Genomic DNA, 22,041 nt, shown 5'->3' with positions numbered 1-22,041 from the left:
ATTAACTATACCTGACTTTACATTTTAACTGTGTTAATGAGATAATAATTGTCAAGTTAGACAACAGTCAATTTGAGTTTGAGACAACACTCACCTGTATGTGACTATTTGAACTATGGCCTGATTTCACGATGCCAAACAACAGCATTACTTATTCCGTTCAGTGAAGCAGTACATAATCAAATGTTCTTGCTGCACAATGACTTATAGTTGCACGAAACCAATAGATGTCATGTCTAAAGCATTCAGCTTGATGTTTGTTTTGAGATGAACACTAATCCACTCATAATGGCACTTTGATACTGAACTGTAATTGAAGATGTGCAGCAAAAGTTTAATGACATGCAGAAATGCAGAATGACACGAAAAAGCCTGCTTTCATAATGTTTATTTATGAAACACTACAATGATACAAATAATAGTGGTTACAACTGGTGGTCAGTACCTTGCATGATGCTAGCAAAAGGCAAAACTTCCAATTTTCTACAAAAAAAAAAAATCTACAAATCTGTAATTCCCATTACAAAATGAAATTCAATTAGAGACATATGTACAAATTTATACAAATTTCTTCAGAAAAATATATAAATCCAGTTTGTATTCTGTACAGATCATGTTTTTAGCAAGTTGCACACTGTCTTAAGGGAGCAGAGCCCCATAAACACATACCAGGGTCACATGGATGATCACAGCAGCAAGATTAAGCTTACATGATTATGTTTGATGGTGCATGATGAGGGTGGCTTAAAAAAAGAAAAAGACAAAAAAAAGGACCTACTGCCCCATTTTTTTTTTTTTTAACAAAGCACCAAGTGGTTAACAAGATATTTTAGCAACATAGTATAGCAAAAGTAAAGACATCAAATTTGTGTTAATTCAGTGGTCGAAGAAAAAATCATTATCCTATTTACCATACATGTAACATCCTGTGAAAGCTCAGGTCAGCGATGTTTACATCAAAGAAGCTTTTTCAATTAAATCAGGATGTAAAAGATTGGATGCTCTCTTCACCTAAGAGCAGTGTCCTGGGCCTCCTTGATGGTTGTTTTTCTTCTTCTACTACTACATCAGCCGCGCCTGTCCTCTCCATGGTAAACAAAATTCCGTCCAAAAGCCCTACCCTCCGTTTACTCTGACTTGTCAATCAGCCAAACTGTCAAGCATCTCTGTTTTCTTTGCTGCTGTGGCGAAGTGAGTCTTCTCATGGGTAAGGACTGATCTCTGCATTCCACACATAGCAGACAATAACTGCAGAGTCGAGTGGAAAGATAGAGACAGGCCACACAAAACAAAACTGCTTTCACTTGGGGACTCATTAAATTAAAAAAAAAAAGAAAGAAAGAAAGAAAAGAAATCCACCATTTATAGATTCTCCTCATTTGTCAGGCACAGGACCACAGAGAGTTAGATACTGTTCTATAAATACATAGTAAACATCATTATAACCCTGCATGTTTGAAGACTTGAGTTAAGAAAAACAGAAACTTCCCCTCTTGAAATGCGTCTCCTCCTTTGTTTTCACTCGTATTGCAGTTCACTGGCACTCTTTACAGTTAAGGTCCCACATGGGGTGCAGACTGGTGCAGCTACCTCAGGTTATCCAGTTTCACTTTTTCCTCTCTTGCTCGCCCACTTTGATTAGTGCAGCAGTCCAGATGGGTCTAAGAGGCAGGTTGTAGACCGAAGCAGCACTGATGCTAGGTGCCACTGTCTGTGTCCTTGGTGCTGTCTGAAGAGGCTGGTGTTGGGGTTGACGGTTCATCTGTGCTCTGAGATGTGGGGCTGTCTTTGGGCCAGTGAAGGCGACACAGGCTCTGGTGCAGTTCGTCCAGTTCGGCCGGCAGGGGGATGCCCAGCTCCTGATTGAAGGCGAGAGCTTCAAAACAGTCCTCCAGCTTCTGGAAGGGCGGCCTGCGGAAGGAGCAGGGAGGGCACCCAGGGGTTAGAGGTTAAAACCAGACTGACGAGGCAGAGAGAGGGAACATGAGGAAGCAATCTGGCAGCACGGGCGTGGCCTTGCACATGCAAGCCGAGATGGCATCTTCACGCTGTTTTTTTCCACCGGTTCAACAGGCTCCTGAGAGCAGAGCGCTGCGTGGATACTGTCAATCAAGGTGAAGGTGGAGACATTTTCCCAAGGTACTGAGACTACTTCAGCCATGAGTGTCTTCCACTGCACTCTCTACCGCTGTTACATTTTCCTTTTGTTACGCAGGTTTGACTTTCAATGTGTTCAAAATTAGTCATCAAGCAGTCATCAACACTGACCCAGTGGTGGACAGTAATGAAGTACATTTATTTGAATACTGTACATTTTTTGCCAATCGGTACTTTGTTTGAGTATGGGCAGAGAAAGGAGATGACTGCAGTAAAGGGTATGGGTTGATCTGGTACACACACTACACTGTCAGTCACTGGGGTGCCTCATTTCTGGTTACTTTTAAACATAGCTTTGAAGTCAGCTGTTGAATTTTTTTTTTTCTAAAATGTGCTTGTCCATACACTGTTCCTCACATGAGGAAAACCAATCATAGTACCCGCTCTCAATTGGGCTTGATAAAAGCAGAATTACTTCATTCAGTTCTGTGATACACATGCAAGCAAGACATCCACTTTCTAGAAAAACGCATCTGCTCCATTTTGTTGGCAAAGTACAAACGACTAACCCGGCAGTTTTAGTACAGTCGTGTAGTATTGTAGCTTTACAAGCAAGTCGGTCCATTCATTATGTGGTTTCAGAGCTATGAGGTTCTGTAAATGCATCATGAAAACAGTACAGCAATGCACTGGTATTAAAAAGAGAATGTACTTTTGAATACTTTTACTTACTTTACTTGAATCCATTTTTAAAGTTTTACTTCTAGTGGAGTATATTTGACCGGGAGTATCTACACTTTGACCCAAGTAATGGGGTTGTTTCCTCTGTCCACCACCACATTTAACTAACTTTCCATGACAAATCATCTATAAACTCAGCTACTGACCACAGTAACAACAGCAGACACTCACCGGTTGTCTGGTATGAGGTCACAACAGGCCACAGCCAGAGGAAAGAAAGGCGGTGGACAGTCTTCAGGGAGGAACTTCTCCATGAACTTGTCAACATTCAGGCCAAAGTCCAGAGTCCTGGGAAGGCACTCAGGGTCTGCGTAAACCTGCCCAATGATCTAAAACACAGGACAGATGAGATATAACAGTCAATCATTCCAGATAATGGGTAGTAATCTACAAAGGATGATGCATCCATCTTTTTCTCCAATTCAATGTCCAGTCATCTCAAATGGTTTACCATAATCCCACAAGTTAATGTGGTGGCGAGGGTGTGGGTTTGGTTCAGAGTGACCAACACTGCAGATTTATGATGGCAAATGCATACTAGCTTTGAAAAGCTTTTCTCTCTAAATGTACAAAGTATCAGCAGTGTTCTTACCTCGCAAAGCACAATCCCAAAGGAGAAAATATCCACCTTCTCATCATAGCGTTTACCTGAAATAAAAATCAGATGAGGGATGAAGTAAATACACGGAATGACCCACAGGTGTGAATTATTCTCTGTAATTCATTTTCTGCCCCCTTGCTCTCACCATTTAGCATTTCAGGAGCCATCCAGTAAGGGTTTCCCACCACAGTGTAACGCTTCTTACGGTCAATACGTCTGAACACCCTCTTCTTGGAGGCAGGTTTTTCAGCTGGAGGTTTGACTTTCTCCTCGACTATGAGCCGGGAGAGTCCAAAGTCAGCAACGACCACGGTGTTGTCCTGTAGAAAGATGACATTAAAACAGTTCAGGGAATCTTCACATTAAAATTTAATGGGCGCTCTTTGAGCCTTTCCTTACATAACGTGACACTGTTGTGAGTTAACACAACAGCAGCTCATGCTTGTACAGACATGATTGTTTTTGTCAAATCGCCAGGGCTGGGTACATGTGTCTCTCAACTACAGTTATGAAACATGCAATGAATCTAAAATGCTGAGGGCTATGGGATCTTAACAATCTGAATCAGCAAATCGAGCTGAACACTTGACATTATCACTTTTTTTTTAAATGCATTATGGGTAGTAGGGTGTTATATCACATACCAGTTTAACCAGGCAGTTGTGAGAGTTGAGATCTCGGTGTATGATGCTCATTGAATGAAGGTAAGACTGAAGAGAACAAAAAAACAAAAATAAATATTTATCCACATTCAAACATACCACAATGATGTTTTTTTTTATTTTTTTTTTTTATGTTGATTCATGGCTACACATATTTTACAGGCTATTACAGTGTGTCTCTACAACACAAACTAATATGGTGCACTGGACCTTTAAAAGCATTATAAAGGACAAGACTATACAAATTAAGGCAGCTGAAAATAGAAGCTAGAAAAGATTTCACTAATGGAAATGACTTTGAAGTGGGCAAACTCACCATTCCAGAGGCAATGCTCTTTGCAAAGCTGACCCTTTGCTCCCATGGAAATGGGTCCTGTTAGGTCCAAGTGGAGAAAATAAATAAGGAGAAATGAATACGCGTTTCCTGAGAAGCCATTAGGATAGAACTTCACATCATCTTCAAAGCAAATTGAGTGTTTCTTTGCATCGTGCTTATTTATAATTAATGTTGGAAAATTTCTATAGATGCCAAAATACATGAATTTGAATCCAGTATGGCTGGTGATCCTGGAATTTCACTCACAAACTTAAAAACTTGAGGAAACTATTTCAAATGCCCAAAGAGGGAAAATACAAACGCCTCCCTCCCCTCATCGTTGTGGTCCATTTGCTATACTGGACTGCTGTTCAAAAATAGTCAACTGTGGGAGGAGGGGAGAACAACTCTTGAAGTTTCACCTGGGAACACTTTCTACATCTTTTCTTATTCAGCGTTTTGGCCTGTTGACATGCCAGCCAGCCCACTACAGAGCCAAAAGCCCTCTATCTGAGCTGGGGTTACTTCAGGTCAGCTCCCTCCCACACAGAGCTGAGCAGAACGCAGCACATTCAACGGGACGGGAAGGGAGGGGAAGGGGAAGGGAGGGGAACGGAGAGAGTTAAGTAAAACTACTTCCACGCACCGTGTCTCGGATGAAATCCTTCAGTGTGCCGCCCTCAATAAACTCAGTTATCAAATTAAGCCTCTTGTCCTTATATAGCACACCAATGAACTTCAAAACATGGGGATGGTCCAGGCTCCGCATTACTTTGACCTAGAGATTAGGCAAGTGAAAGAGACACAGAAAAGGAGAGAAAAAAATGTTTGGCTAAGTTTGGCTTTGTAATTTCATGCAGATAATCTCTGTAATCAATTTCAGAGGAGAGGAAATCTTATCTGGGCAAAAAAGTAAAATAAATAACAGAATAACTTTTTTCAACAAGAACTGGGACAAAACTCTCAAAATAACAATGTACAAAGAGGCAAATTTTGGAAGATGTGGCATGCGCTCAGTTGTGGGTCAAATAAATCACAGCTCCATGCGGAGCCACGGGACTCTATCACGTCTGTGAGGAAGCACGGGCCTCCTATCCCAGATTACTGACCTCTTTCAGGAAAGTCTTCTGCGTCTCCTCATCACAGCGGATCAACTCCTTCATCACCATCACCTCTCCTGTGGCTTTGTGAGTCACCTGTCAGCGTGACAAAACAAACGAACCCCGTGTTTAACTCACAGCCAAGTACACATTTGAATGGAGTTCACTACAATGGCAGAGTAAACATATCAGGTGAAAAAACTAACTGCGTATGAAAGAGGACTCCAGTTTTTTTTTTTTTTTTTTTTTTTAATAGGCCGACCTTGATGGCTTGTCCGAAGAAGCCTTTTCCCAGCACCTCGCCGTGGATGAGGTCACAGGGCCGGAAGATGCGATGAGAGCAGCTGCTGGAGGATCGCAAAGATTCAGAGCGTCCAATGTCCCGAGTGAAACTAGGGTGCTCTTTGGGAGACGTAGGCCCCGGCGACTTGCATATACTGTTACTACGCCTGAAAGACAGAGGGTATGGTGAGCCAGGGACGATTAAAACTGACAAAAGGGTTTGTTTAAAGGATTCCTCCTCAGGGTGTTTATCTCTTCCCTACTGATCTAGTATGAGCTGTTCTTTTCTATAAGCCGTTTCTAGCTGTAACCCACCTCAAAGATCTCCTTTTCAGTGTGCCGTCATCAACCACATCGGTTCTCTCCACAATGGCATGAGAGGGTGAGCACAGGCGCATGCGGGAGGTGGCCGGGACTCCCAGCTGGTTCTGCGAGGATCCCAGTCTGAGCCTGTCCAAACGCTGCCTGACTGGATCATATTCAATAAGGAGCTGCAGCGTCTGGCTAGTGCGGTGGATAAGGTCGTCCACCTAAACATACCAATCACAGTGAGAACATCTCTTAGAACAAACATTTTTATGTTGAGGTCATCTGAAGAGCAGAGAGAAAGCAGAGCGAGCAGAGAGGTTTTAGTTTGACAGAATGTTATACTACACAGAGAGAAAAAAATAATTTGATCTGAAAGTAGCAAGACTTGCTTCTAAAAACATCTTGTTTCTAAAAAATAAATCACCAGCCAAAAGTGAAATCACTCTCAGCAGTGAAATTCTTAAGCTCATGCAAGGGGAAAACAGCAAAGGTAGTCACTTTAAAGAACAAAAAAACCACTAAAGTTATGAATGACTGCAGAACTGGAATGCATGTAATGGTGCTAGCGTGAGACTGTGTGAGCAAGCCTGTAACTGGACTGATTCCAGACACCATCCTCTCCCAGCTGAAGAATATAAATTATGGAAGAATGTAAGGAATCTTAAGATCACATGTACAGTCCTTTTATAATGGGCCAAATGCTTTGTATAGAGCATTTAAGGAGTGGAAGTGCTTATAATACATCTTTGTTTGCAGTGGAAGTCAATTAGAAGCCACACGCTGAGTGACAGGGATGCGTATGAAGTATGAACTCACCTCCTCCTCCATCAATGTGCCGACTGGAAGGCCGTTGATCTCCAGGATCCTGTCCCCGACGTGGATGGCATTCCGCACCTCTGGACTGATGAGCATACCTCTAACCCTGGGAGCGACACAGCACCAACATGTTAGTGTGAGAGGTATGAAAAGGAATGTACTGGTTTGAGGAGAGATGGGTCAAAGAACTGTCAGTCAGCCGTTGAACCTAGACCTACAAAATGTGACTGAAACACTATGACATCAAAAACAACAATCAATAACAAAGATTTCCCTTTACCTCTGCCCCCTCCCCTTTCTTAACCCCTGCCCTGCTCGTTAGCAAACCTACAATCAGTGTTACGTAAGGCATTACTCATGCTGTCCCTGCAAGACAGCATGAGCTAGACAGGGGCGTTCAGATGTTCAGACAACAGTCTCTCTGAAGTGCCACTCACTCTTTGATTTGAACGCTGGCCAAGCCGCCGGCCATGTCCCTCACCACGGAGACGGAGAAGCCCCTCTTGCCGTTGGCAGCGGAGGGCATGGAGATGAGGGTCACTGTGTGGGGGAGGGAGTCGAGGACAGAGTCGGGTGAACGCTTTTCCAACATAGGTGTCAGGATCACTTGCTTGTAGCACTTTCCACTGGAGGCATGAGAGAGAGAGAGAGTCAGTACAAGTCTGGAGATGAGCTTGCTGGAATATACTATTCTAGGGACAGAGAGAGCCATGAAATAAGTGTAACCTCTTAATTTGTTTTTAACATGACCTTTTTGCATCTATGTTGCAACTGATCATGCTCGTCTGAAAAGGAGGGGTTGCATCCATATGCAGCCAGTGACACACTGTTTTCTTTTATTTCTCCTAGTCATTGACAGTGTTGGGGAGAAACTAGTTACATTTAATTACATTACAAAATACATGTCATTGTAATCCATTAAAGTTACTGAGAGGAAAAAAGTAAAAATTGCAGTTACGGATCAAAATATTGGTGATTACAAAGGGGTTACATCCGAATATATTATGTTTGGTAAAAAGCTTGTATGTAGAAAATAACATTCATGCTGTTGCTTTGAGTCTTTTTGTGGTGCAGTAATGTCGTTTTTTGTCATATTTCCAGACAACGTGGGTCAGCAAAGCCACAGGGACAAATTTGAGTGCAACACCATCAAGGGTAGGAGCTGTCTCTATGTCTAGACAGAAGCCATTCATTTTGCAGTATGCACTCAAATTTTGAGCGTTGGTTTTGATTGGTTCTCTTGTATGAATTTGCGCCGCCTCTCGTCTTCCAATCAAATCAATGTGCATTGCTAAGCAACTGTCTGCCAAGCCCGCGACCAGCCGACCACGTCAAGGCGGTTTGTCGTTTGTGATCTACAGACTTGTGATTTGTTTTGGTGGTTGTGCTTAAAAATTAAAACATTCTGATCTTAATTCAAGTTATATTGAAGAATTTTTAATAAAAGTTTGACACTAATCAGTGTTGAGCACTGCTATGAAGGCTTACTCGGTCTGGTTTAAACATATGTTTTTAGGACTTTTCAGCTTTACTGCCAAGTTTAAAACATCTCTTAGAAAAGAATACAAAACATTACTTTGATGAAGTAATTAAAATAGATACATTACTTATTACATCTTAACAGGGTAACTAGTAATCTGTAACCTATTACATTTCAAAAGTAACACTGCTTATTGATTAACTGTATCAACATCTTTACTACATCTGTCCCCATAAAAATAATAACTGATGTTGTAAGAATGTTGAAAAACCAATAAACTCAGCATAATATGATGTGGCTGTTAACCCGTCAAACTGCATGTGTAACCAACTCCTTTCCTTTACCAGCGTAAATATGTATATATAATAAAAAGGCTTTCCAGTGTGTGTCTTACCAGTAGAGTTTGGATCGCTCCACTAAAGCGTAGGTATCCCTCTCCTCAATCACCACCTTGCAGCTCAGACACACAAAGCACTCCGGGTGATACTTGTATTCCCCAGCCACCTGCAGACACAAACAAGACGGGTTGATCTTCATGCTGCTGTCATGGGGAACATCCTCAGAGCAGGAGAGAGTCATATACTGAAGGTTAGCCTGGCGTGCGGCGCTGAGATCTGCGGAGGCGACTAGGTTATGGTGCGTGCTGCCTCCGACCCTCCTCCTCGTGTGAGTGGTGACACAGTCGGTAACACCTGCTTCCCTCTCCGTCTGTCTGGAATCTGCTATGATGTCACCACTTTCTGCAGGTCTGAGCCTCTCCTCTCGCTGACACTCTCTCTCTCTCTCTCTCTCGCAAACCTCCTGCAGCCAGCTCACACTCTCTCCTGATCTTCCCTTCTCATGAACACGGCCTACACTGCCTTATGTCACCGGCTGATTTCCGTTTCCACAAATCATGGTAAGCTCCCACATGGTCTGTTTCTCTCCCTCTCCTTCTCATGCAAGATGAGACAATGTGTCCGCCCCCTGCAAGCATCAAAGGCTGATCACCACAGGACATCTCATGGAAACATACTTGATGAAAAGATAAAAGGAAAGTGAAAACAGAACAATGTTGATTTCAGGGCCATTTCTGAATTAAATGTGTTCAGAGTACACATGACACAGGTGCCTGAGTAGAACATTTAGATCCTCTCTCATGCAGAGGACAAGGGGGGGATATAGAGCCGAAACAGAGCAAAGAAGAGGCGAAGAATGGAACCTTTCAGCAACTTAGTAAACAAATAAATTAACAAAAATAGAGGAGGGTTTTTCTTTGAACAAACACAGCAATCAAATATAGTTAGGAATTACTTTGGTAAAAAAAAATCCTTTTTAGTTGTCCACAATGTAAGTTCAGTGAATGAAAATCTAGTCAACTGTTTGAACCACCAAAACATTTTTTTCCCCGCACACTCAGCCGCAGGTCTGAGTCAGAGTGCTGGGAAAGGATTCCCTCCTACAACAGAGAAATTAGGATGATGTAAGCCAAATGACTGTGACATCTCAGGAGTCTGTCTGTGACGCCTTGCCTCCGAGCCAAGAACACCACCACCGCTGACCCCAGTCACACCCGGCCTCAAGCTCCAACAGGCAGACACAACCAAGTTGGCAGCACAAAAAAAGGACAATAAAGTAGAGTTGGAGAGCTGGCAAAGCAAGACTAGTCAGTGAGATTTCCAAGCAACTACAGATAAATAATAATGGAATAATTTTTTTTTTTTTTTTTTTTTTTGCTTCCAACAAGTCGTAACAAATGACTTTTTATTCCATTGCCTGCAGATACAGCAATCATAAATATATCAGCAAGCAGTGATGCCAGGATTAACACCCATGTGAACAAGTGAAATATTTGTATGACAAAGACTGTGACGGGTAAGCAGATGTAAAACAATGTCTCAGGCCTATGAGCTTGAACCAGCACAAAATCAATAACGGCTCTGTCCCGTGGGCTCAGATCCTCACAAAGAACAAACACAAAAACAAAGCCAGAGCAGAAGTGTTGCAGGCCTACAGGCTCAGACCCCTCTCCAGCAGAAGCAGCTCTGCATGACTCTCCTCCGCTGATGGCCCACAATGATTCTGTTTCTAGCTCAGAGGCTGCCAATTCAACCCTGCCAAAAATACTTGGCTACACTGACTGGTGAAGCGAGATGCCAATACTAAATAGAAAGGGCCATTATGTGCGTTGCTTAGTGGCAGAAAATCTTCAGTATAGGCTCTGCGTTTGACCAGCTGTGGTAAATTCACCCTGGTTGTGACCAGCGAGCCACCAGCAATTCAAAAATCAGGCTCCTTATCAATTCTAAGCTACTACACACGACAATATATGGACATTTCTCCGCCAAAAACAAATGACTGTCTGCTGTTCTTTCCCTACCAAAACTGGGAGCCCATTCTCTAAAGCTGTGACAGTCCAGCATAAATATTCTGGACTTCTCTTCACAAAGGTACTAGTGGTAGTCTTTGCCCTTTAATGTCAGCATTGTAGTTACTTCAATGCAAACTAAACTACTCAGTACATAATAATTATGTTGTGACAAATAATTGAAAGGCACCCTCTTGCTTAGTGAATCCCATTCCAGAAACTGGTGAATCCGACTTTAGAAACCTCAGATATCTCACTGATAGATCTTCATGTAAGCCTAAACCAGAGAATAAATGGTAGATTTTCTAGATCTAGTAACTGTTCATTTTAGGCAACTTTGATGGCAGCAGGCTCTTGGACAGGTGGACGTCTGAACTGAAAGTGAGACTTACTGCTCAGTATTAAACAAAAAATGCTCAATTAGCAGTCAACTTAAACAGAGCAAAATGAAGATAAGATGATGGAAATGAGTCAAATGAAAAACAGATATTTTATCTCTGAGAACCCATCAACAAACACTGTGCTGCAGGCGGTATAATGTAGGCAAAATCCTCAGAGTAGCCTGACAGCAGAGGACTCAATACATTAAATTGATGGCCTCCAAAGCCACCTCATGTTCCTCTGTGTTCCCACTAGATCCTCTGTGTACTTGGGGAAGTGAACTGTGGAGAACTTCTGTACAGAGAGCAGAGTGGGGCCTCAGGGGGGAAACTAATAACACAAGTGAGGTCCAGGACTCAATCTGCTATGTTCCACAGCAGGCCACAATGTAAAGTATCACTCATCTGTATATGTAATCACCACAAAACCAGCCCCCGTCTTTTATGCATGTTAGCATTGATCTCGAGCACAAGGGAGAAACTGGAACACAGAGAGCGTTGACATGCTCTTTGGGTATGCCGGTAATTTAAGTAGAAGGGGAAATTGTTGGCAGTGCCCTCATGTACAATCTTATTACAATACAGCACCCGAGCATTTTTCTAAGCTCAGTATGAATTGGTTTAATGACCATGGCACGGCACATTTTGAAACCCCTGGCAAGGAAATGCAACAACACTAATCTTAACTCAATGTTAAACGTATTAGGCTAAAGCCTTAACCTCCTTTACCCTGCTTTTCCCATCGGTGCGTTCGTCATTGCTGCATTTTGTTTTGCAGGTTTGTTAAAACTCAAACAATTTTATTTTAAACTCCAGTGGAAATTCAAGGGTTTCCAAAGACACTAAAAATGTCCTGCTGAATTACAATGAAGTTTGTAAAATATGATGCACAAGACATCAAGATGTTCTCTATCTGATGTAATGGTGCAGCCATAAAACAATGGCATTGCGGGTTTAAAGATTTCACTCAGTAAGAGAGTGATAATGTGTTAGTGAAGTGTTGCAACTAGCAGATATTTAATATGTATGCGCCAGTGCTGTGTAATATGGAATTTATTTATTTTTTTACTAGATTTGAAGCTGCTTAAGGGCGAATTTAAGAGAAACCCAGAAGAGCTAAATAAACATGAGAGTGCAGCAGGCAGAAAACATGAAAATCCCTTTGCAAAGGTCACGAGGTGAGGACAGAGAGGTGGAGCAGACTCACCATGGCAGGTCCAGTCATGAGCAGAGAGCAGCCATGACAAAGCTCTCCGAACTTCTCCCAGTAGTGGTTGCGACAGTACAGCTTTCCGTCCTTCTCATAGTACCAGTTAATCAGGTGGTCACAGCACACAGAGCACCTGTGAAGAAAACAACAATGCACCCTGTCACCTTTGCAGAGAACAAAGGAAATGAATGGAGAAGAGAGAACAGATGAGGGCTTTCGGCAGAAGCTCTTTCAGCTGTAAAGAAATCACCTTTAAGGTGCTACAGCTGAGACTCAAAAGCCTGGTGTATTATTTCAAAGGCTTGTAGACAATTTCGAAGGTATGTGAATGATATCTGAAAGATACCAATAAATCACTGACTTAAGTGCTCTTTCATGCAATAACAGACCTTCTGAATGCCTGAATGACTTATTCAGTTCTCAGTAAGACAAGATCAGGTAAGACCTGAGTGATGATCCCAATACTAAAGACAGAGACAAGAGAAAGAAAAGTCAGAGAGGACGACTGCAGTTGAGTCAAAGTATAGAAAATATGTGGACACTAAAACTGGGTTACCTTTGGTACTCTTTACTAAAAGAGATTAGTGAAAGGTTTTAAGAAATAAGACTGAGATGATGCACAAACCATCAATCATAAGAGAGCTCATACAGTGGAGCATAACCCTTTCATCTCTGAGTTAAGACAGGAGTGGAACGTTAGCTGGAGGCATTTTGTGCAGGATGACAAAGTGTGCTTCTGTTTGTGTTAATCAAAGTAAACGGTTCAGAAAATATTTCATTCCTGAGATGTGCTCGGTCTTGCTTGAGCGCTGTTATTCATGGGGCTGTATGATAAGAACTGACAACACAACGAGTTCACATGGAAGGTGCCGTTCTCCACACGAGACTGACAAGCCCTGGAAGACGGTAAATGTGGGAAAGGTTTGATCTTTATTGTTGCACACTATCACAAAGACTGCCTTCAGCCACATCCTTGCACCTTAATACGATCCAGTTGTTGGAGGAGAGGCTCAAGCACAACTCTGACAATAATCCACACGCTGTTACAAGAGGCTCAAAAACACTCAAAGCACATGCTTGGTTCTCAAGCTGAAAGGACAAAGTCCTCCAATTGGTCAAAGAAGATCAGGGGTTGTTAAACTTTAAGATTTTGAATGCTTACTTTACAAAACTTATTAAGCATTTTCTTACCTCGATCAAACTAATTCCAGTGAACAATAACAAATGGCACGGCAACATGTGCTTTCTGTTGGTTAGCTAAATTCATTTTTATACAGTTGCACACTGGTCTTTCTATAACTGATTATCTAAGTTGTGAACCACACAAATAGTTGGCAAATCAGAGGGAAATTTACAGCTCTGATTCCAACAACAGAGACAAAATGTTCAGAGAGAGGAATGTTGAAGCTGCCAGGAGAGTATAGGCAGCACCTGCAGGCTATGAGCGTTCCTTCAACTGGCTGCACTGGTTATGCAAAATGATGGCAGCAGGTTGGACTGCTGCAAACAAAATCAATGATGAGCCTCTCTCTCTCTCTCAGAGATTATGTTATTCAAGTGTCCTCAGTCCTGCCCCGGTGCTGTTGCCTCACACAACCAAATAAAAACCCTGAAACAGCTTCTGAGACACGGGGTCATTCTCGAACACAATCAAGCAGGAATGCTGGGATGCATCACATTTAGCCGATCGCTGGTCAGAGTGCAGGCAAAGTAAATCTTTGTGTTGGATGACATCAATTACGACTGCCTTGCCACATTTTTGCAACAGCACTGGGAGTTCTGTATTCAAAACTAATTTCTTCTTTTGGACTCAGCATTCACAACAGTGGATATGTGGCACATGTAACAGAATAGGCAGACTAAATTTAGAAATTATTACAAGTGCTTTCAATCAACACTTGATTTACAACCATTTTTCATCCAGGACTATGACCTTGCTTAACCATGTGAATCTGAGATTAGTCTGTCTACTGTGTGAATGCTGCAACCCTAACCCTCAGCCAAATGATCTGTCAAAAATATTGATTTGAAAGTGAATGCCTTTTATTTAAATTCCACTGTAATTCTTTTAGTCCACTGTCAGCAGCAACCTTTGACAGGGCCTCCTGCATCCTGGTTGATCCAGTCTTATCAGCTTTGGGACAGATCCTGGAGATTACAATTTTCTCTAACATTAATTGAAAAAGGTCATTAAAGGTACTGTTGAGTGGAAAGCACATATTCATGTCCCTATTGTATCATCAGGGAAGCAGTGAGTAGGGAAAACACTGATTCTTAGGCACTGATGTTCACCACTACAGTGTCTTTGGGCACAACAGGGCTTCATCCTTTAACTTCCAGCTGCGTTCACACTGTCTGTACACTTTTTAATGTCCTTACGACAAACTGTGTGACAAAACAAACACTCTTAACACTTTGAGATGAAAACGACATACATGACTAGGAGGACAGTGTAAAAACGATTTCAGCCGGTTTCATCACAGGGTGAAATGAAATGATGTGGATGTGGTGCTGAAAGTCTGCCAAGATAAAGATCGTGTTAGTGAGGGGAGCTGCGCTGCCCCGGCCGCAGCTGGACTCTGGCCACACATCCTGTTAGAGGTTTGTCTGCTGTAACTTTGAAGAGATCATAGAGTTGGATACACAACCACACAGAGCACACATTTTCCTTTCTCAAGCTGATTCTTAGATGAGAAGATCAGATAGCTGCACACTGTCTCCACTTTCTCATTCTTATTTAATGGTGCCAAGTTTCGGTCACAGACAGAGAGATCGACAGATGGACTGACAGACAGATCGATAGCTAGATAGATAGACAGATGTTTAGCAAAAGGTAGGGCCAGATGTAACCAGTCATACCACATGTTATTAATAGCAATCAGATGCACCTGAAAGCAATTCAGAGAAAATATATGACATACATGGGCCATATACTAGAAAAATTCCACTAGTCATATATAACCTCTTTTAGCATACCTGTCATATTTAAAAGGGCAAAAGATGAAACTACACAACCAGATCGATGCATCTTATTACATTATGATTTATATAAAAGGTTTCGCAATTGATTATTGTATCACTGTCACACAAACTGTAAGGCTCATTATACTGCCATCAAAAAATGTAAACAATGATATGCATGAAAATATCAAAACCTATTTAAGAGAGAGAGAGAGAGAGAGAGAGAGAGAGAGAGAGAGAGAGAGAGAGAGAGAGAGAGAGAGAGAGAGCGAGCAATACTGTTTACAATGTATTGGTCTGATTGTGTGGTTTCATCTGCTGCCATTAAAATAAATAAATAAATAAATAAATAAATAAAAATATATATAATATAATAATTAGTGGAGTATTTGTAGTATGCAGCCCGTATGTCATCCATTTTCTCTAAATGGCTTTCAGTTGCATCTACTTGCTCTTAATCACGTGCTATTTCAGCCCTGCCCTTTTCTATATGTATATGTTTCTTTAATGCCTGGTGAAGTCTTATGACAGACACATTGCATCATTAAGTGAAAATGAGCAAGTGGAGACAGTGTGCAGGTATCTTATATCTTAGATTATCTTATCTGACCCACACACCTGTCGCTGAGCCGTGATTCAACTGTGCCACAGATTTCAAGAGCTCACATTGATTCTTCACCAGGAAATGTAATCATTTCTAAATTGTGTGTCTGCTCTACATATTGCTACTGGTGGGATACCGATACACCTGCTGAGCCCCGTCAGAAACATTACAGAGCACTGATTCACCAACACGGGTGACAGGCAGACGAAGGCACACACGCACAAGCAAGACAGACAGGTGTGAAAAGAGTTGTATTTCAATCGGTGCATATGACACACAGGATAATTCCAGGTGTGGATAGAGAAACAAAAACTTTGAAACAGAGTAACCTGAGTTCAGCAGAGCTAAAAAAAAAACCTTCAACCCAGCAAACAAAACCAAGGAAGAGCTACGATTGTGTGTCCCTGACATCTTACGTGCCAAAAATAAGAGTTATCTAATGGATCCTTGTAAAAACACCTGACTTCCCTCTAGTGAATCGGGGGTGGGCACACTTAACTCAGGTGGCTCTCAGAACAATGTAGTGGACCTGCCTGCACAAACACTAAAAGCTTAACATTACTCACTTCCTCAAATCCACATTCCTGCTGGGATGAATTCCTTTGTTGGACTATGCTGAGTACGTCCTTGAAGACCTATGGAGGGAGTGTTTCACTTTTCACCGCACACAGGTCCTTATCTCAGGGCGTGTGACTGTTGTGCACCAAATGTTCTCCATAACTACCTCGCTCCATAAAGTGGAGGCTTGGAGAGTTACTTTTTCGCTTAACTTACATCAGAAAATAGGCTGAGTAATGAATGTTATTAAGCTAGGAGAGAAAATAGAGCAATCTGTCCTTATAAAACTTCTGAAATCTGCAGATTTTTGTGAAGGAATACAATTTAAGTCCACACTGAACAAGTTGTAAGAGGTGGCACCAAACAAGTAAAACTAGTAGCAAAGGAAATGGCCGTGCCCCTAAAGATGCAGGCTCTCTCTCTCCCTCATTCTCTCTCTTTCCTGTGGAATCTCGTGTGCACGTGTGTGTGAAGACACAATTTGCTCTCATATATTTCTGCTCAGATATATCTCAGCGACATGAAAGCAGCACGAAGCAGGAGTACTGAATAGCAGCCCTTACTGTACCGCAAAGGATTACGGCATTACGATATTATTTTCTCTGGCGAATGTATTATGATAAAATCACATCTGTGGCTCACTGCCAATCCCAGTACCTATCCGACACAACCTGGGATCCATCCAACTTTCTTAGGAGAAAAAACAAAGGATTTTGCGATGCAGTCAATGTCTGGGATAGCGAACCCACATCTCTGAATCGTTGTCTAGGAATGCAGCGGTGGGAACACAGCAGAGTCCAGGCTGCTGTTACCTATAGGCCTCAATGACAGTGCAAGGTTTACTGGAACAAGAGTGACGTCACCTTATAAGAATGTTACACAAGGTACACAATGGAAACAACACAGGGGGTAACATTAACAGAAACTTTTTTTTTTTTTTTTTTTTACTTAGCATTGTCCTTGAATTGGAGGGCAAAGATTTTCATCTCTACAAGCAAAATAAGTACCTTATAAAAAATATATGAGCACACTGATTTCAGTGTCAGGTTGCTAAATAGTGGTGGTGATTTTCTATGGCTTTGTCAGGAAAAGGGCGATTTTGAGCTATTGGGTTCAGCCTCTGAGGGTCGAACTCCAGCACACTTGGCTGAGTGACAACATGGTAGTCTGGCTTTGACAATCACCCCATCCCACACGCACAAAATCCACTTCATCAAAATATTTCTTGTGTAGTGCAAGCGCAATTTAAGCGGTTTTACACATGATGGTATGAAGGAGGAAGCCAACAATGTGAGGGAGAATGAAAATACAGACAAAGCAGGAGAGGAGAGAAGGAGAACAACACAGCTGTAACAGAAACTTGGCCGCTGAGCTGATACAAGGTGCTCTGGTGCTATTAAAGAGCCAATAATAGTGCACTGCTAAAAATACTGGCTCAAAATTTAAAAGTTCCAGCTGTTCCAGTTGTCCAAAATGGAAAACTTACAATGCAAAACCCATTCAATTCCCATTACGGTGGAACAATATGGTAAAAAAAAGCCACACTGCAATTATTTTGACAGACAAAAATCATATTGCAACTGCAACGTGATTTGTGATTTTTGTGGGCATCATCATTTTTGTATTACAAGTCTCATTTTCATAGAAAAAAAAACTATTAAAATGATGACATGTGAGTATTGCGGGGATCAGCACCAAACAAATGTGTTTTTCTCTCATGTGGAGAATATGATTTCTAGGCAAGGGCATGGCTGTGGCACCACAACACTTGACCACAATAATGTTTTGGGGCTTTTTTTGGTCATACATTTTTCCCTCATGAAAAAATGGCAACTGCTGCAAATTGGATGTGCACTTAGCCATATTCAGATTTTTGTCACATTTAATTGTTCAAGAGTTTCCAAGAGCTTGTCACAATTTGATCACAGATGTGCAACTCTGCATGGCATCTGTGTGACAAAACTGATCAACTCAGCTATGTTTGCAGATTCAGCCCAACTATTTGTTCTTCTTTAACCCTTGTTTTGTAACGTAAGGGTCAATGAGGCACAGTGAGTGCTGGAAACATGCTTCAATTATTAACACACAGCTACTCCTCCTCTGAAAATCTTAGTCATCTTATCTCACAGTGAGAACCAGTGTATGGCTGAAACCAAGGACCAGCACTGTGTTTACATACAGTATCTCATCATACTGGTATGTGTGTGTGGGTGTGTGTGTGTGTGAGAGAGAGAGAGTCCGGTCACAGGTCGCCTACAGGTGTCTCACTCTGAGCCAGTGACCCCAGCACAGCACACCATTTGTGTCAGCTGTGGTTCTGGCAATCATTAAGCCTCAGAGCAAAAGCAGCATGCCTGGCTAAAGTCCTCTTGGGATATTAGGACTTTTATTTTCCTCCCCAGTCTAAGTCCAAGACCCGGGAGTGTCCCCACGCAGAGGTCTGGAATGGCGTCCTAAAAATGCTGCATTCTGCACCAAAAACAGGGGCACAAAGACACTCCAGTGGCCGGCTGAAAACACATGCAGGCCCGTGTTTGGGCAACAAGACAGAAACTTCTGGGATTAGCCACAAGGCCATTTCTAAGCACACTGAAAACAGAGCCACCAACAGAAAGTCAGCATGTTGACCAACACACACACAGCAGTCAATTGTCTCCGTTTTCAATGCAAATCCGCTCCACAAAGCACTCACAAAAAAAAAAAAAAAAAAAAAAAAAAAAATGCCTGTAGGAAATGTTACAAAAGTGTGACTATTTCGGCATGTCTGACAACTTGAACTGAACTGGTAGACTTACTGAAAGCAGGCGTTGTGCCAGGTGTCTTGAAGGACTTTCTTATGAAACGAGTCTTGAATTCGTCCCCCGCAACCCGCACACACACGTCCGTCTGTACCTGTAAAACACATGCACACGCACACGCGCGCGCGCGCGCACACACACACACACACACACACACACACACACACACACACACACACACACAAACACACATATGGGCCGGTGTCCTGTGCATCACTCACATGGTAAATGTAATTTCACATGGGCTCTCATACAAAAGGAAAAGCTACCTTTATGTGTCTTAAAACCCAAATAGTGAGGGAAAATGTGGAAAGAACAGGTATGCGGTGCGACGATACACTCATCCAAACTGCAGAGTCTGCTTGTCACTTTTTCGAAAAAGTTATCACATCATCAAAATCACCCAGCGCCCTTTATCTACTCGGTGAACCACCTCATGTTAGCCCACTAACGATAAGGCAACAGCATCCTTTTTTTTTTTTTTTTTTTTCCCTGAAACCAAAATAAACCATGCATTTGATAAAGTTAAGAACTGAAATTGTCCCTCACCTTCCAGTTCCTCCATCTAATCTCTCAGTCGTCGGTACTTGGGCTTCTTTCACAAACTTCTCATAGTGAAGCAGGGGGGCTACGATGCACGCCTGAATGTTTCATTACTCCACACGTCAAAGCAGGACTTTCAAACGCCAAAGTCTAAGTTAGGAGGGTGAACAAATAACAATTAAATGCGTTTAAGTTATCCACAGGAAAAAAAGCGAGTAACTCCTTTTGGACGACGCTGCTGTGTCGCTGCTGGCAGGATAAGTGACGTAATGCAGTCCACATTCCTGTACGGAGAGCGGAAGGGCTCTAACTGCAGCACCTGGAAGCATGAGAAAACAGTGCGGAGCCGGCGGAGGGATCCGGGGAGCACAAACCCTGCTGCAAAACCAGTGGCACCATCTACTGCTCATTTTACTGCATTGCACAATCCGAGAGTGACGACTGTTTCTCCAAGCATTTAGGGCTGACCTTGTCACAGATATGAGTTTGTTTTTTGTTTTTTTCAAGCTGCAGTTGACAGCCTTCTACTATTAAATTCTATTTATTTTGTGAGTATCTTTGTGCATTTTCGGGAGTTCTGGTATCTCCCACATTTCCTATATGGCTAACTATTCTTACAATCTCAATACATTAAAGAGCAACTAAACCCCAATTCCAGCTCTCTGTGAACCTTAATGGTGAAAACCAGAGTATTACAAATTGCTCCTCAAGTAGAAGTACTGTTAATTTGCTAACATTTTACTTAGCCTAAGTAGAAGCGCCAGTATGGTTGTAAAAATCTTCTTAAGTAAAAGTAAAAAGTAGCTCATTTAGGCTACGATAAAATGTAAAAAAGTTACTTAGTTACTTTTCCAAAACAATAAGTTTCCCATGCAGTTACAAAAGGATGAGAGTTCAAACTAGATTCTTTTAAAGGTGCATTGTGCAAAATTGCCAAGGGTTGATTGAAGTGAGGACTGTGTAAACTCGGCTGATGAATATGGATAAGCACATAATATGAAGGTTGAGTCTGCATGGTTCTTATTGTCAGGTAAACTCACTCATATTTTTCCCTTTTTATTGAAAATTTGGAAATGAGAAAAAGTAGAACCAACAAAGAGGAAGCAGATTCCTCTCCTCGTCTTTGCTGAATGAGCTTTTATTGTGAAAGTTTCCGCCATCTGTCATTGATCATTTGTTCTCTGTAATGGATGTGGTTTAAAATGTAGTGTACAAATACAATACTTAAGCAAAAATATACTTAAGTAAAAGTAACGTTACATACTTAAAAGAAATGCTTAAAAAAGCCACTCAATTACAGTAACATGACAATATGTAATTAGTTACTTCCACCTCTGGTGAAAAGTAGGGTGCCTGCTTTTCCCTATTAGAGCCAAGGCTTCAGAGATTTGAGTCTGGAGTGTCGTTCAATCATCATGCCCAAAAACAACAGGAGAAAAAGGCAGACAAGGCAATAAACTATGCTAACACAATTGTACAGTTCTAGAAATGTGTTTGGCATAAACTCGTCACTAAAGGTAAACCGTCAAATATGTGCACCAGTGCAGGAATGTTGCCACAGACACCAGCTTTCCAATGACTGCAAATTGCAGATTGGAGTTTTATCAGAGGAGGGCAGGTTTAGTCATCAATGTGTGAACCTGTTTGGCATTAGGCTGAACAAATTTCCACACTATGGCTTTAAGTATAATCTCAGATCTATGTTGTGATCAGTGAGAATTACAGCAAGATCAGTAAAGCTGCCGTCCTCCTCCAGGTCTGTGGCACAGTCTCGACCCAGTGAGGGTGGCCTGTAAGTGAAATAAAAGTAATAAAGTCAGAGGTAACAATAGATGAGTGAGCCAGTTTATTTTAAAGACACCCAGGCACCCAGCAGTAGCAGATGTGATGAGCAGTAGTAAAGGTGGCATCAGGAGGGGTTTCAACTTGTTCATTTATAGCTTAGGTATGCGACAAGCTATAGGTACACTAGAAGCCTCAGGGCAGAAATCATTTAAACCGTCATTAAAAGGCTGCATGTAGACATTATGGCAGATATACATCTGGAACTACTAAAGGTTCTGCAAAGAACGCTGACATTTTCTCAGTTTTGCACACACCATCTGCATATTGTACTGTTGAACCTTTGAACAAGGTTTTAATTAGATCCCTTTTTATACAAGTTGCCCTTAAACCCTTAATCTTTGGTGTTCTATCAAAATTACTTTCATTTGATATCACTTCAACGCAGGACTCT

The 22,041-nt window shown here is 41.8% G+C and overlaps 1 protein-coding gene across 1 annotated transcript; it reads right to left on the bottom strand.

Annotated features, from left to right (window-relative positions):
* Window positions 1-372: 372 nt before the first annotated feature.
* limk2 (LIM domain kinase 2) lies at window positions 373-20,105 on the bottom strand. Its single transcript, XM_030060622.1, has 16 exons — window positions 19,812-20,105; window positions 19,260-19,356; window positions 12,339-12,474; window positions 8,799-8,908; window positions 7,362-7,550; window positions 6,925-7,030; window positions 6,115-6,329; window positions 5,780-5,966; window positions 5,527-5,613; window positions 5,064-5,195; window positions 4,418-4,474; window positions 4,084-4,149; window positions 3,585-3,759; window positions 3,431-3,486; window positions 3,010-3,167; window positions 373-1,911 (listed from the first exon to the last, which is right to left on the bottom strand). The coding sequence occupies exons 1-16, from the start codon at window positions 19,825-19,827 to the stop codon at window positions 1,698-1,700; spliced, it is 2,001 nt and encodes a 666-aa protein (XP_029916482.1). The 5' UTR covers window positions 19,828-20,105; the 3' UTR covers window positions 373-1,697.
* Window positions 20,106-22,041: the final 1,936 nt, after the last annotated feature.

Source organism: Myripristis murdjan, chromosome 9, assembly GCF_902150065.1.
Source record: "Myripristis murdjan chromosome 9, fMyrMur1.1, whole genome shotgun sequence".
In the NCBI taxonomy this organism is placed as follows: Eukaryota; Metazoa; Chordata; class Actinopteri; order Holocentriformes; family Holocentridae; genus Myripristis; species Myripristis murdjan.
This window is presented reverse-complemented; position numbering and strand designations above follow the sequence as displayed.

Excerpts from the sequence above, each read along its gene's own strand:
- limk2 (XM_030060622.1), bottom strand. Across the intron at positions 8,909-12,338 it reads TCATGACTGGACCTGCCATG|GTGGCTGGGGAATACAAGTA; the intron begins GTGAGTCTGCTC and ends TTGTGTCTGCAG. Across the intron at positions 4,150-4,417 it reads AGAGCATTGCCTCTGGAATG|TCTTACCTTCATTCAATGAG; the intron begins GTGAGTTTGCCC and ends TGTTCTCTTCAG.